Genomic DNA, 17,047 nt, shown 5'->3' on the forward strand with positions numbered 1-17,047 from the left:
GAAGTGGTGTTCCAGGCAGGAAGTGACATAGCAAGGAGACTCATATTTAAGAAGAGGAATAAGGAAGTGTTGCTCTCTTTTCCCGTTCCTGCTCCAGTGGCGGGTTGTGATTCACCAGCAAGGAGGGAAGCCAATAAGGCGTCCGATAAGATAAGTCTCATAAAGTATATAGATGTATGATAATTGAGATGAGCTAACAGATGAGAATCCTAGTCATTGGCCAACCAGCTTTGTAACTAATACAAGTCTCTCTCTGTATTCATTTGGGCCTAACTCAGGCGGGCAGCTGGCATAAAGCTCACATGTGGAGGTGGGGCTCAGGCAGCTTTTGGTGGAAAGATTTATCCTAACAGAGGATGGGAACAGGAGGGATCAGATGGAAGAGGAAGGAACTGAGTGAGAGAGAACAGTGATAGAAGACTGGAATAGGTAGTCACTTTGGGAGCAATATGGAAACCTAGTGCAGTGGAAACTTCCTGGGACCTACAGGGATGACCCTAATGAGGACTCCTAGTAATGGGAAGATGGAGACTGAAATGGAAAACTTCGGTAACCAGGCGAAGTATCCACTGGTGATTCTTGGACATTAACCCAGCCAAAAAGCTATGAACAACACCTGTCTTTCCTGCAAGATGTGCTGTGGCAATGGAGGCTAAGAACTTGTGCAAGTGGCCAACCAATATCCTATGCCATGAGAGGGAGCCCATGTCAGACACTGCCTGGATGGCCAGGAATCAGAGACTCAGAGTCAAACACAAGTTTTAAAAAAGTCAATGAAATGATTCTTAATGATATTCTGATATACTCAAAGATTGTTGCCTATCCTGGTGGGTATCAGAGAGGCATCATTCAGAAAATGATGGGATGAGATGCAGAGACCCACATCCAAACATAAGGCACAACTTAGGGAACCACAGGAAAAGGAGGATGAAGGATTGTAGAAGCCTAATGGTCAAGGAGACTGGGAGAACATGACCTGCATTATCAAAACGCAGAGTTCACATGGACTTTTAGAGACTGAATCAACAATCACAGAGACTGCATGGATCTTGCTAGGTCCTCTGCATTATGTTATTGCTGCCTAGCTTTCTGTTCTTGGAGGACTCCTAAGAGTGGGAGGTTGTATGGGGGAGTATCTCTGACTCTCTTGCCTGCTCTTGGGACCACTTTCCTTCTACTGTGTTGCCTCATCCAGCTTTGGTAAGACAGTTTATGCCTAGTCTTATTGCAACTAGCTATGCCATATTTGGTTGGTATCCCTGGGATGCCTGCTCTCTTTGAAGGGAAATGGAAGAGGAATGGATTTGGGGGAGAGGGGAATTAGGGGAGAGAACTGGGAGGAGTGGAGGGTGGGAAAACAGGTGGGATTCAATATATGAGGGAAGAATTTTAAAAAGACCTTTGCAGTCAGATGCATATTTTACAACTTATTAAAAGTCTCAATACAATTATTAATAATTATAAAGCACTTGAAAGGTAATTTTTATAAACTATTATGTAAAGCTGCCAAAGACTGTAAGCAACCAAAATAATCAATGCAAAACAAATATATGACTCTTACATTGTAAACTCTATAAGGACAAGAGTAGCCAAATCTTCTTTGTGACATGTAGTAATAATGCAATGACATGAACAAGTGATGTGTAGGCTATTTTAGAAAGACAAACACAAAGTGATGATAAAAGCCTATTCATGAAGACAACATTTACACAACTCATGGAACATGAAGAAGTTGAGCTGGTGCCTATGAAGAGCCTTTACCCATAATGACTAGTGTTCATTGTATGGGAAGGTACTCTGTGCACTACTGGAGGAGACAGCTAAATACCAACACAGCTACAAAACCTTCAATTTCAAATGGTACCTTCCCTGCAAAACAGGCTGTATAGTAGTAGCAAAAAGCTTGTGGGAGTAATCAACTAATATCTGATTTGACTTAAGGACCAGTCTGTCAGGAGGAAACAATGTCTGACATTGCTCAGGTGGCAAAGAACCTGAAACTACATAGGCCAGGGACTTAGACAAAAACCACATATGACTGTTCTGCTAAAGGAATATAGCAATATCATTATTCCTAATGACATTTTTTTATATTCAGAGAAGTGTCTAGCTTCTTCGTCATTAGAAAAGCTTCCTCCCTTTCTGGACACACCTTCGGACAATTTGCAGAGTGTGAGAGACCTTGGAATACTCAGTCCTAAATCAGATGGCTCTATTAAATCCTTTCCCCTGGGGCTCATGAAATGCTTCAGATGAGGAAGCAAAAAGGTTAAGAGCAGGAGAGATGGAGAACAACAAGGAAACAAGTTCTAAACACTGGAAGACTGGCACACTTATGAACTCATAGAGAATGTGACAGCATGCACATAGCTGCACAGAGCTGAGTGAGTTGAGGTGACTCCACTGGGAGGAGAAGTGGATAGGAGTCCCAATCTCCAACCAGGAAGCTATCTCTAATTGACAGGCACTCCTAAATTAGTTTTCTACAGTGGAATCTATCAAGTATACAAACTACTATAGCCATGCTATAGTAGTAGGTCCCATGCTTAGCAGTAGATGATCAACACAAAACATATTCAGTGACATTTCTAGATCATTGTCTCATAAATTTTGACTGGACTTTTTGTTGTTGTTGTTGTTTTTAACCTTACAGGTTCTTTGAGTATATACAATGGTTTCCATTTTTATAATATTTCTGGAATGTCTGAATGTCTGATTGTCTTTCTACTTATATCTATTTCTTGAGCTTTTACTTTGGCTCTTTTTTTCATGGCTCCACATTTATTTTGTCCTTTTCTGGTTTGTCTTTTTTGTTTTTATCTTATCTTATTTTGTTCTCTTACTTTGTTTTATTTTTGTTATTCTTTAAATGTCTGTTTATAGTCTAATGAAAAAGAAAAGGCATGTTGATTGGGGTAGGTAGGGAAGTGGTAAGGATCTGGAAGGAGTTTGGGAAGGGAAAAATAACCAAAATATATTGTATGAAAAATATCCATTTTCAATAGCAAGTAGAAAATTTGATATTTTCCTATTAATTTTTATTCACTTTGCATTTTTGAGATGAGTGTATTTGTTTGGTAATTATGTTTAAAAGTTCATCATTTGACCGTATTAAATAATATATAAATAGAAACAAGTGAAAAAGTCAACAGCAGTGTTTTGCTTCCCGTTATTGATAACTTCTATGTTTTCTAAGTAAAAGCAAAATCCATGCAGAGTTTTCTTGTCGCTTTTCAAAATACCATCTGGAGACAGAAATTTTGCAAATTCTGTTACATTATTAATAAGATGTGCTTTATGGAATATTCCAAATTTTAAACAAAACAGATATATGTGCAGTTGAAGAGGTAAGGTCACAGAATAATAGCCATAATGGAAAATTGGGGTATCTAAAATCATATTCTTGAAGTATACCATATCAGCATCTTGTCTATCTTTAAAAGAAGAACACAATGTTTACTGAACAAAACAATAAAACATGACCGTTGTCATACTCCTCATTAATTTACTGCTTATGTTGAGAAAATCCAGACATAAAAGAATAGCATGATACACATCATAAAGAAAATAAACTTCTGGAAGAAATTACAATCCAAGTGCTGAAATGCTAGTGTTTCTGAAAGCTCACAACTTGCCTGAACAAAACACAATTAAAGAAACCAAATCCTTCCCTTGGCTGCACTGAACCCCTAAAGCTATTCAGGAATTTGTTTCTTACAGACAATTAATCACATGCAGGTGTGCCAGATGAGAACTATTGATTGCCCTTTTCCAGGCTAGTGGCATTCAGACAGCAGACAGACAAATGCCCTAAGCAAGGCGAAGTATCTTTCTGCTAGTCCTAAGATAGCTTTTAATTGTTCATTCCTAAAATGCACGGTGCTGGCCGTAAATCTCAAGCATGGAACTTTCTCCTTTCTTTCTTTACGATATACAGACAGATGTTATTAGGCCTCCTATTCACCTTTACACCAAGGTCCTTCATGAGCTCAATCTCAAAATTCACAACATCATATGGCAGCCGGAACTGAGGGATTTCAGAAGAGCTGAAATGAAAATAGAAAAGCAGGATACAAGATAATTAGAGCAAAATTTTTCACCCTACAAAAAATGGCATGATGTATTAATATTGACCAGCATCAAAAGAACAAATAGGTTCTTGTGAATATTTACATTGCATATAAGCAAGTAGAGAGACAGCAACGTTTTCCCTTCCACAGTAATATGTGCCATGCACTAAAGCTAATGTAGAACCTAACATAAGATACAGCCAATATAAAACAAGCCATATAAAATTAGTTAAAAGCGATTCTATCCCTTCAGATTATTTAGTTGCTTTGCCTGATCCTATTCTTTTAAGATATTAAAATCTCAGAGTAAAAATTGATTCACAGTAAACATAAAGCTAAATTTTATATGTCTAAGCCTACACATTTTCTGCACATTTTATTCATTTTGCTAAAGATCATTCAAACAGATATGACAGATCATCTCATTGAGGTTTTGATTTGAATTTCTCTGGGTGATCCACTTCATTCATCTGACAGACTTTCACAAGGCCGCACATGAGACATAACACAATTTGATTTCCTGCTATTGAGTTCATTATATATTATAGACACTAACTCCTTACTGAACACATATTGTAAATATTTTTGTGGTCATTGTGAGTTATGCTTTAAAGTATCTGATTTTCCTATTTGCTGTACCTAAACATTTTGATTGCACTTTGAAATTTGTTTCCTTCATTTTTGCTTTTGAATCATGTTCTAGAAACAATGACCTGTCAAATGTCATAAAATTTCAGTTTATGAATTTATCTTTTAAGTTCATTATCCATTTAAAATTCATTTTAAGAGCTAGAGATTTAGTTTTATTCTTTTGCATGTGGATACACAATTTGCCAATATTATTTACTGAAAAGACAGCCTTTTCTGCATAATGGCACAATCATGTTATTTTCTTGATCTTTTTAAAGACTGGCTGACTAAAAACTTGTTAGTTTATTTAGGGGCTACAGAATTGTGAATTTTTCCCAAGCCCATGTACCTATTTTGAGTTATGGCAGCTTTACATTTTGTTTTAAGTCGAATCAAGTTTATCCTTTTTAGCTCAGAATTCTTTTGTCTTTTCAGGTTCTTATGTGCATCAATATAAATTTTAGAATATTTTTTCCATTTTCTAAAACCTTTTAGGATTTTATAGGGGTGATATTATATTCTTTCGGTAGCATGAATATTTTTATGATATTCTTCCAATCCATAAAAGCAAATATCCTCATTTTACCATATCCTGTTTAGTTTCTTTCATCAATAATTTATAATTTTCCTTGTAGAATTCTTTAATTTAGATTATTTCTGTATACTGTTCTTCCTTTTATAATTAGATTGTATTTTATATATCTTTTGGATAATTTGTTGCTAATCAACAGAAATTTTTACTGAGTTTTATGCATTTATCTTTTTATCTGCAACTTTACTGCCTTTGTTAGTTAGAACTCCTACTTATCTTGAACAGTAAGTCAAGGGCAGGAAATAAAAGGGTTATATTTTGAGGAAACAAGTCATAGCATTCATGTTTGCAGATGATGTGATTTTACATATAAGAGAACCTAAAGGTCCCAGCAACAACCACAACAGTAAAATCTCTTATTACAGTTGATGATCATTTTCAGCAAAGTGGCAGAATATAAAATTAATGCACGTAAATCAGTAACCATCTAAAAACATATCAGGTAAACAACTGTGTTCTCAATTGCCACAAAAAATACTTATGAATAAAACTAATCAAGAAAATGAAAGCATTCTGCAATGAAAACTTTAAAACAATAAACAAAGAAACTGACCAAGACATTAGATGAAAAGAACTTCCATGAATGTAAACTGGAAAATAGATCTTGTTAAAATGGTCAAACTGCCAAATACAAACCAGATTAAATGTAATTCTAGTTTAACCTCTAGAGACATTCTCCACAGACATAGAAAGGTAAATCTCAAAATGTTTGTCACAAAATACACACACACACACACACACACACACACACACACACACACACACACATGCACCCATGCATGCACCACACACGTACACACACATGCACACACATACACACACATGCACAAGCATGCAAACACAGAGAAATAAAGATAGGCAAAATAATCTTACACAAAATAATACTGTAGCAATTATCAACATAATTTACTTTTAATTATATTCTAGAGACCCACAGTATTAAAAACAGGATGGCACACAAAATGGGAGATGTACTTCAGTAGGATAGAACACCCTCATATAATACTCCACAACTACAGTTATATAAAAATACAGAAAAACATGTGTTCAATAAAAGCCAACATCTTCAAAAAATGGTAATGGGAAATCTGGGTTTCAACATGCAGAGAAATGGAACCTGAACCTTGTTTCTCACTTTGTATAAAACACAAGTCTAAATGGACCAAGGACCTCAGCATAAAGTCTGATGATCTGAAACTGCTAGAGAAGAAATTAGGGAGTGTGCTCAAGTTAAAAGCACAGGCCAAGACTTTCTCAATAGGATTTCCATAGCACATGACATAAGACTAACATTCTATAAATGAAATATCATCAAATTAAAGATGTCCACAGCAAAGGAGATTGTCAGCCTAGTGAAGACAAGTCATACTAAATGAAGAAAAGATTTTGAAAACTATTCATCAGATGAAAGATTGCTATCTAAAATGTACAAAGAACTTATAAAACTAAAGGTCAAGGAAACAAAACAATTTAAAATGTTCTGTGGCAGAATAAAAGTTTTCAAGACAAAAAATACAGATGGCTGGCAATCACTTTAAAGGTATTCAAAATACTTTGTTATCAGGGGAATGCAGATTAAAATTGCTCTCAAAATCTATCTCATTACCACCAGAATGGCCAAGATCAAGAATAACAATCATTGCTGGGCTGTGGTGGCTCACACCTTTAATTCCAGCACTCAGGAGGCAGAGGCAGGTGGATCTCTCTGAGTTCAATACCAGCCTGGTCTACAAGAGCTAGATCCAGGACAGCCTCCAAAGACACAGAGAGACCCTGTCTTGGAACCACCCCCAAAACGAATAACAATCACAACAAATGCTGGCATGCATATGGGGAAAGTAAGACAGTACTGGAGGGTATGGAAACATATGAATCCACTGTGGAAGTCAGTCTGGAGGCTTGTCAAAAACACTAGAAATAAAACTACCATGTGATCTAATTATATCATTCCTAGGCACATAACAAAAGGACATTATATCATACTACAGAGATATCCATCTGCATATGCATGTTCATCGAGGCTCAGTTTACAACAGCTAAGAAATAGAATTAACAGGCTGTCCAACAACTGATGAATAAATAGGTCGGAAAAATGTGGTAAATATACACAATGGAGTATTTGCTCAGCAGGAAAAAAACATGAAATTTGTAGATAAATGGAGAGAACGAGGAAAATTATATATAATGAGTGAAGTCATTGGCTCAGAGGGTAAAAGATGGACACAGGAAAATTTCTTCATACTGAGTGAGGTCATAGAGGATCAGAAAGACAAGCATTGTATATTCTTCCTCATATTTGATCTTAACTTCTAATCTTCTGTTTTAATGTTTAACATGCAGTGTGTGTGGAAGCCAGAACACAGGAAGGATGCAGCATTAGGATGTATCCAATATCGAAATTGAGACTGGGACTCTTGGGTGTGGAAAGGGTCACCTGGGGGGATAAGGAGAATGGGGAATGAGGTGTGGCAGAAGATTTAACCAGAATGAATGGTGCATGAAAATTCTGTATAGAAGCCTATTATTTTCCAAGTAGATGAAGAAGGGGGTATAAGCAGTTTAAAGGTCTGAGTGGGCATGGTGAGATAAGGAGAGAGTAATGGGTACATGATCTCTGTGAATACACTTGGAGTCAGTGATTTGTTGACCATTTTATATTCACGCTTAACAGGGATATTGTTGTCAGATCTTAGTGTAACCTTGATACTAAGTCAAAATTTGCCTCCTGTAATGTTTTTCCACATTGATGATTCATAAAAATATTTTCACAAGAGTTTTAACTGAAAAGAATTAATATTGAGAACATTTTGTCAGGGAAGTCCCCAGGCTTTGGGTTTTTATTTCCTTTTTAAAATAACATTTTATTAATGAATCTATTTCTGTACTTCTTATTAGCCTATTCATCTTTTCTGCTTCTTCATGATTTCATGCTTTGTAAGCTATATATTTCTTGGAATTCACTAATTTACTGTGAGTTGTTCAATTTGTTAGTATATAATTCATTACTATAAATCTCCTTTGATCACCTTTGTGTGGTACCATGTCTTCATTTACCATGTATAGTTTTGTTTTTGTAAGCCCTACTCCTCTTATTTAATCTAAAATTTTCATTATTTCCTTACATTTTCAAGAAAACAACTCTGTTCTTTGTTTTGTTGTTTTTGTTTTTCTGATCTCTGGTTCATTTCAGTTTTGTTTTTTTATATCTTTATTATTTCTGTTCTAATTTTAGAATGAAAATTTTCTTTTATATTTTGTTTCAACTTTTCAGTTCTGTGAACAGCAAAGTTTTATGGTTTATTCATCTGTGCATATATTTGTTTTAATACATAAATATATATTTAATATGAATATGAATTTGTGCAAGCTGATATAAGGAAACCCAAAGAATAAACTACTGAAGTCTTGGAGGATCACTTTCATCATTTCCTTCATAAATTCAAAGAGATTTTTTCATAAGAATGATGTTAAAGTGGGTTTTCCTGCATGGAAACAATCAATGGGGTCCTGAATCATCAATGTGCTCTGCACTTATTATCTCCTGACATTAGATGTATATCTAATTTGCTGTCCGTTTTCTGATTGTCCATCAGTGGCTTATAAATGTAAGGAGAAGAAAAAGTTCTATAGATTATTTGGGAATCTCTTTGTGTCTGATTATTCAGCATATCATAGGTGTGCTAAGAAATATTGAAGAAAAGAGGAAAGAAGGAAATGCAAAATATCTGTGACTATCCAGTCACAAGACAAATTAAACTCATGTCTTGGATACAGAAGTTATGAAACAATCCCAGGTAAACACTGATAGAATCACATTTGGAAACCAAAGAAATGGCTTTGGCAAGATAAATAATGGAGTAAAGAGAAACTCAGAAAACCACGTGGCAGCTACTACAAGACATGACAAATGATGGACATTGTGGATGGACATGCAAAAGGACTTTACAAAAGTACTCATTCACCAGGCACAACTTCAGGACACACAACTGATTTCCACATTTTGGTGAAGGTGGCAAACTCAGACAAAGGAGCTACGTGGGGATGGCAAACCTTAATAACGAAAATGACCAGGTTGTGAATGTTAGTCTGATGCTCAGGAAATAAAAAATATTGGATGATATAGAATTTTTAATAATTGCACATATCTATTTGGAAGATGAGTAAAGATAGCATAAAACCTGGTGACTTTGGAAAGGCAAAAGAGGACAGGATACAAAGTTGATATAAAGTTCATTTCCCAAATTTGTTAAGTTTATGAAAACATTTGAAATGTTTTCCTCTTGTGTTCTTTTAGCAATTTGAAGTCTCAAAAATACATACTTGTTTGTGGTGAGAGCATCAATCCTTCACTATAGTCAAACGGGTAACAGAAACATGAGAAAACTGTCTTCATCTATGCTAATGCTTCTCATGTATAATGGAATATATCAGTAACAACTATTTTCAATTCATTTTATAGCACACATCTCATATTTTGGCAAAACATTGCTTCAGCTCATGATTGGATAAATATTGATTCTTAAATTTTTATTGTATTACACATTGTAAAATAGTTTTACTGTTGTAAATATTTTATCTAGAAACCGTCACTTTACCAATCAACATGAAATAATACACACATGTATACAGGTAGCAAAACAGTAACGTTTAAAGAACTAAAACAAAGGGTAGTGTTTCCCTGAGTGTATGCTACCTAATAAAATATTATATACTTAATTATTGTTTTAAATAAAATTTAAAATCAAGACATATATATGTATATATACTCAATAATCTCTTCCATCATTAATTCCATATGTTCAAACATGGTCTCCTATGGGATAGATTGGCCTTAATCTCATATGTAGTTGAAAATGACCTGGATTTCTTGATCTTTCTACATCTACCTCACAATTTCTAGGGTCACATGAATGCACTCCATGACCAGATAAAAAAATTTAAACTTTGCTATAGATTGACCTCTTTTAATTAAAAGGTTTTTGTTTTGTTTCAAACAAAAGTTTGAAACAAAAGTTGTCTAAACAAAAGTAAAATTACTGATAATTTAATATATCTACTGCAAAATCAAAAGTAATACAACAGGGATTCAGTCTACCTTGTATGTATTTTGCCATCTAACATTATTTCTTTAAAAGGTGGTTGCTATACTAATTCTTAAGAGATAAAAGAATTTTCTATCTCAGGAATCCACAAGGATGACTCCAACTAATAATCTAAGTGGAGAGGGTACCTTAAATGTCTTTCCCCTATAATGAGATTGATGACTACCTTGATTGCCATCATAGGGCCTTCAACCAGTAAGTGATAGAGGGAGAAGCAAAGACACAGCTTAGGTCTGGGCCGAACTCCCTGGAGTCCAGTTGTAGAGAGGCAGGAGTATGAACAAAGGGGTTAAGGCCATGTTGGGGAAACCCACAGAAACAACTGACCTGAGCAAGTGGGAGTTCACTGACTCCAGACTGACAGCTGGGGATCCTGCATGAGACAGATCTATGCTCCCTGAAGATGGGTTTCAGTTGGCAGGGCTCGGGCAGTCTATGCAGCCACTCACATTGGAACCAGTATTTATCCCTAGTGCATGAACTGGATTTTTGTAGCCCATTCACTATGGAGGGAGACCTTTCTCAGCCTAGACACAGGTAGGGAGGGCCTCTGCCCTGCCCCAAATGATGTGACAGACTTTGATGATTCCCCATGGGAAGCCTCACCCTCCCTGAGGAGTGGATGTAGGGTGGGATGGGGAGATGGTGGACCGGGGGAGGACAGGAGGAAGTGGGAACTGGGGTTGGTATGTAAAATAAGATTGTTTTAAAAATAATTTTAAAAAGAATCTGTCTAAATATAAAGAAGCTAAGATACAGAATTAATATAAACTAATCTAATGTCTTTTAGATTAGAACTTTTAGGTTGATACTTCAATAGACTGAAAGGCATTTGGAAATGTGAAAGCAAATTTACAGACAAGCTTTGTCTTCTGCAGCTCTGCATTGTTTTTCCTAATCTTCTAATGCTGAGGCAGATAGTACATGCTTCTACTACAGATAGTACAGTACATAAAGGGTAGGTTCAACATTGGGCGTTGTGCTTAAGAATCAGAAAGACACAAAGCAAAGGGAAGAAAATAAAATTTCAAAACAACAGGAAAAATACATGTTTAGTCATGAATTTCAAGATACTCTTTCTCTCTAAAAAATGTTCAAATACATAAAAACAAACATTTAGTGCAATTTATATAAATTACTCCACATTTGAATGAAAACTAAATACAGAGATGCTAAGAACCATAATCATGTACTAAAATTGGCAACCCATAATAATTCACAGACAAGGCAGCTTCCATTTTCGGCTTCTTGTGAAAATGCAATTAAGGGGCAAAAAGATTTTCCCTCATCTACCCGGGTACACAACAATTATGTTTGAATTTTTAAAATTAACTCACATATTCATTGATGTGTATAATTGGCAAAAAAGAACCTACAATGTTTATACATGTTGTTAGTACATTATGCTTTTCCTAATTAATAAAGCTGGGGTGAAATAGCCCTATAACAATAGCCAGCATCTTCACCACAAAATAATAAATAGAGAAATTTATATCCTCATAAAACTCATTAGATACAATGAGAATTCCTCAATATTAATAAATAACCAACACAGAGAAATAATTATTTCTTGACCATCAGAATGACTTAAGGTTTTGATGTTGTCTGTGGGGTTATTCTATTATGTGAGACTTTTGTTTGGAGAGTTAAGTAGTTTTTTTTAATAAATCAAATAGAGTATGATAAGGTACCTAATTAATATTTACATACAATTCAAATACCACAGTTTACCGCAAGGAAACAAACTTTGATAATTTTCTATTATCTGGAGTTATAGTTTAATGAGTAGTTAAGTAGCTAGAGAAAGCTAAGTGCTAACTATATAAACATAATCCAAATGTCTATAATTCATAATCTATGTGTTTTAGTATAAGTCACCTGGGAATAATAATAACAATTTGATTAATATAATAAAGATATAATAAACCTAACATCCAATATCTTTTTTATTTTATATAGATATTTTAAGCCATATCCATTTCTTATTTAAAATAAATTTATTCACCTTAACATAATTCATGTCTATTTTCAAGGCCTATTTAAGTAAAGCAAACTCCATAGTAAGCATTGGCTTCAGTGTCTGAAATTTATTGATGCAAAGTGACCAGTTCCTATTTTCACGAGCAGGTTCACATGGAAATAAAATGACTATGCGACTGTATCCTACTTCACAATAATAATAAAGATACATAACAAATGTTGAAGAGGTATTAATTGAAAAAAACAGTATAAAGTATAGTTTAAAAATGAACATTTATGCTAAAAGTGGTAATAAATATAAAGTTAAAATGACTTTGATTTGAAAATCCATGAGCAGCACAGTATGCTTTTATACAGAGTAAACTATCAATGTTATGATCAGTATTCTACAGAGCCAAGCTTTCCTTGTGTCTATTGCCTAATTACAGTTGGATATGTTTCCTTCACACAATAGATTTTCAGGGATTAAAACTTTCTTGTGTTTTGTTTCTATAATCATAAAGTTTTCCTGACTTCTCTAACTTCAGAAAAAACAGAGATGTTTATATAACAATCTTGCTTAAACAAAACTTCAAACGTTCAAGTGAATGACATCATCAGAATTTGAGTCTCTGGGAAAAGAACATGTAAGACAACATCTGTAAGCCTGAAGTGTCTCCAGAACTACAAAACGTCCTTGCTCGGGATTGATTTCCCTCACTTTTTCCCCTCATTATTTTGACATTTTAAAAGACAAAATAAATGTGGGCATTACCTTAAACCACCAACATATTCTTGTTTTTCAAATATGGTGATGTTGGAATAGCCTAACCGAGCTAAAAATGAAGCACAGCTTATACTCGCAGGCCCAGCACCAAAAAGAGCAATTTTTGCTGAGTAGGCTTCTGGCATATGTTCTGGGGGTGGCAGTGATGGGCTTCTGATCTGTGGGATGTTCATTGCTTTGAACACCTATGGAGAAATCAATTGTGATGATTAAAATTTTAAATTAAATTTTACATCCTCAAACACATTTTTAATGTTTCAACTCATAATTAGCACTTTAATTAGCAATGAGAATTGCATGTTCCACATAAATATGACAGAGTTGTGTTTATTAAATAGATGATGACTGTGACTAACTGTTCTCAACCTCTGAAAGGCCTTCCTAGAATAGGAAAGAACACTAGAAAGCATTTCGATTCCCATTCCCTGCTCTCACCTCTTTGCCTTGGTAGATGCTCCTCACTGAGCTCCCACATTATAGTTTGCACACATTAACATAATTGCTTACCAGTGTAGGTGTTCATGTGATGATTCCACAACAGTCAGGGGAATGTTTTTTTCTTGAGTTAGAAAACAGGTCATATGTAAGAAAGCAAATTACCACAGTCCTACCAGTAACCAGCAATAACCTGGCACATAGAAGACACAGGATTTACTAATCTGTTTCTCTACATTTACTTCTGACTATGACAGATGAGCTGTAGAGGCACAGATGAGCCACTGAAGCAAACAAGCAAGGATCAGAGGTGACAAGCTCTAGAGATAAAGCAACAACTTAGAGTTAATAGTCTAGGGGTCAGCCATGGTTTCCAAAGTAAATGTGTTTGCCTGTCTTACTAAAAGCAGGAAGGCCAAGAAACTTAAGAGGGCCATGGTTAAAAAAACAGAGCAAAATGATCTGGGCAATCTTGTAAAGCAGAAGCAATAATATTTGGGAATGCAGGATTCCAATGACCTAGTAAAGAAAGCAGAGAATTAGCTTAATTCCTAAGCTGCACAGGAGAGAATACTAAGGGTCCAAACAGAGTCTCTGTAAAGCTGAAGGTGGCCATCAGGGTAGCTGATCACTGTGCATGCATGCAAATGAGTTCTGAAAGCCTCCACTCTAAGTAGCAAACCAAAGATAGACAATCCCACCCGAATCAACTCAACCATATACTGAAATGAATATAATCAGTCCTTACACCTTTGTCAACCACACAGTAGAGTGATAAATTTTCATATATAATGTCTTGATTTTTATAAGTATAACTAGACTGCTAATAAAAAATGGAAAAAATGCATACCCAGTGAATACAGTTAGCATACACACACCTCCAGACAACTATGATCACAAGTATATAAGCAAGAAAACAAACTCCCAGGAAATAGATATTTGTCCAAACAAAACTTTAGAAGAGAAACATGAATGATTTTAAATTTCACAATCTAAAAGCATACTGTATAAAAAATAAATGTATCAATCAAGAGAAGAAGCAAAACAAAACAAAACAAAAATAAACTAAAAACTTGTTGTGGCTGACACATGGGAAAGAAATAGGGAGGTAAATACTGAAAGAGACAAAAAGCAATGAATGAAGAGATCCAACCAGTGAATAATTGGGTTCCTATAAGCAAAGATGATAGAAGATGAGAAAAAATAATAACCGAAGAACAAGCCCTAGAGTGCCCAGAATAAAGAATACGTGCAGAAATTTATAAAACCCCAAACAAGAAAAATGCCAACCAAAAGCTGCCTCTTGGCATCAGTCAAGTTGTTGAAAAGCAAATTAATAAAAAGCAATATTTAAAACCAACAAGTAATAAATTAAAAAAATTGTCAATAAGCAAGAAGGTTAGCTGCCTCTTTCTAAAAGGAGTGACAGAAGTCAGGTGAGCATAAAGAATTTCTGGCTGATGGAAAAATCCTAATACCTAAACTCCTCTTAGGCGGTAAAGTAATCTGAATATGAAAGTTAAATAAAATATTTTCTAAGAGACATTTTTAGAAATAACAGTTGTCAATAAAAATTGTTTTTAAGAAGTTCAGAGAAGGAGATTTGGTTTTCTTTTTGGGTAAGATTCTGATAGGTTATCAGTGACCAAGTAGTCAGCCCTGTGAATATAAACATAATGGTCTTTTGGAACACTGATTGGAATCAGAAGTATTTACTACGCACATAAACACACACACACACACACACACACACACACACACACACACACACACACACACACACAAAATAATAATTATAGAAGGGAAGAACATGAATTTAAAAGGAGAGGCCAGGGCACTGGTGAAATAGAGGGTTAGACATAGGATTAAAAATACCTTGAACTCATGTATGAGTTTATCTCAGAAGAACCAATAAAGTGTACTTCAAAGAAAATTAATATTACAATAAAATTTTTAAATGTGTTGGTGAAGGTAAGTTAAAATTGGTTGTAGAAGGTAATGATATCTGTCTTGTGGGGTTTAAGTAATATAAAAACTAAACTGTGTAACACAGCCTAAGAGGCTAAATACTTGCCATGTTTCAGATCCAACCATTATCTAACATGGCTAATGAATTAACTATCACACTGTCCTTGATTCAGAGTACATTTTCTATCCCTGTAGTACTAACCACAGCTAAAGAAAATATAGGTAATTAGTGAGGTTTGATATTTAAAACAACTATTCCTTCAAAAGAAACAGAGGGGAGAAACAACACAAATCAATGAAGATGGGTAGGAGAGCAAAATCAAAATAAGAAAACACAAATTGTTATGTGAAAAATGTAAATAATATGAAGTAATTACCACATTGATAGGCTGAATATAAAAATACAAAACACAATTTAAACATTTAAGCTTGCAAAGATACACATATTAAATGTGACTGCAAGGTATATGCTAACACTCAGAAGCCAGAAGCAAGTTGTAAGTAAACCGATATCAGACTTATCAGGCATTAAATAAAGGTACATTAATGTTAAATAATACTTCATAGTAATAATTTTTGGTCTTTCTGAATCTGTAGGCACATAATCACAATTTTATAGTATATAAAATAAACTTGACAGAAAGACTGAATTAGGTTAGAGATGTAGCTCAATGGCAGAGCACTCGTGTGTGTGTGTGTGTGTGTGTGTGTGTGTGTGTGTGTGTGTGTGTGTGTGTGTGTGTGTGTCTATGAGACAGAGAGAGGGAGAGAGGGGGGATACAATGTATCACGCATCTTCTCACCATTCTCTCTTATCATACCAAACACTGGGACTAAATTCTGACAGTGTATTTTTTAAATTTTAAGATCTTTAGTTATTTTGTTGTTGTTGCTGAGTGTGTATTTCAGGGTGGGGAAGAATGCACCATAGAGCACAACATGTGAAGGTCAGAGAACTTTTGGGATTTAATAATCTGCTACTAGCATGTGGGATTTGGGGATCAAACTCAGGTCCTCAGGCTTGGGTGCAAGCACTGTTACTGTCTGAGTAATCTTACCAGCCACAGAGGAATGTTTCTTTTTACTAATGGATTTTTATATTGCAAAATTATTTCCTATTCTAGCCTATAATTTATAATTTAAAAAATTATCAGTGTACTTTCCAGTTCTTTGATGAACTATCATGTAGGTCCCAGGGATGCAGTACAGACCGTGAACATCTATCACAAGGACACGTTTCTCCTGAGCCATCTGCTGATTCTCTGAAAGAGATTTTTGTTTTGTTTTTAACACGAAATTTTCTGTATATGTATGTGTCAGTAGACCAGAGAGCAGAGAAGAGTAAAATGATCCCTTGGAACTGGAGTTACAGATAGTTGTGAGCTACCATGTGGGTGCTGGGAACTGAACCCAGATCCTCTGGAAGAGCAGTAAGTACTCTGAACCACTAAGTCATTCCTCCACACACTTTTCTACTGTTTGAATCAATATTTGTCTTTTCACT

General features: G+C 35.0%; 1 protein-coding gene across 2 annotated transcripts in view; it reads right to left on the reverse strand.

Moving 5' to 3' along the window:
* Nucleotides 1–17,047, reverse strand: part of Dpyd (dihydropyrimidine dehydrogenase) — an 830,055-nt gene that overhangs the window by 592,168 nt on the left and 220,840 nt on the right. For both annotated transcript variants that reach the window (XM_027395605.1, XM_027395606.2), the window contains exons 6-7: nucleotides 13,129–13,325; nucleotides 3,965–4,046 (exon numbers count right to left, since the gene is read on the reverse strand). In XM_027395605.1, coding sequence (XP_027251406.1) covers nucleotides 3,965–4,046; nucleotides 13,129–13,325 — 279 coding nt within the window. The remainder of the gene's footprint in view (nucleotides 1–3,964; nucleotides 4,047–13,128; nucleotides 13,326–17,047) is intronic.

The sequence above is a fragment of the Cricetulus griseus genome, assembly GCF_003668045.3.
Source record: "Cricetulus griseus strain 17A/GY chromosome 1 unlocalized genomic scaffold, alternate assembly CriGri-PICRH-1.0 chr1_0, whole genome shotgun sequence".
Taxonomy (NCBI): domain Eukaryota; kingdom Metazoa; phylum Chordata; class Mammalia; order Rodentia; family Cricetidae; genus Cricetulus; species Cricetulus griseus.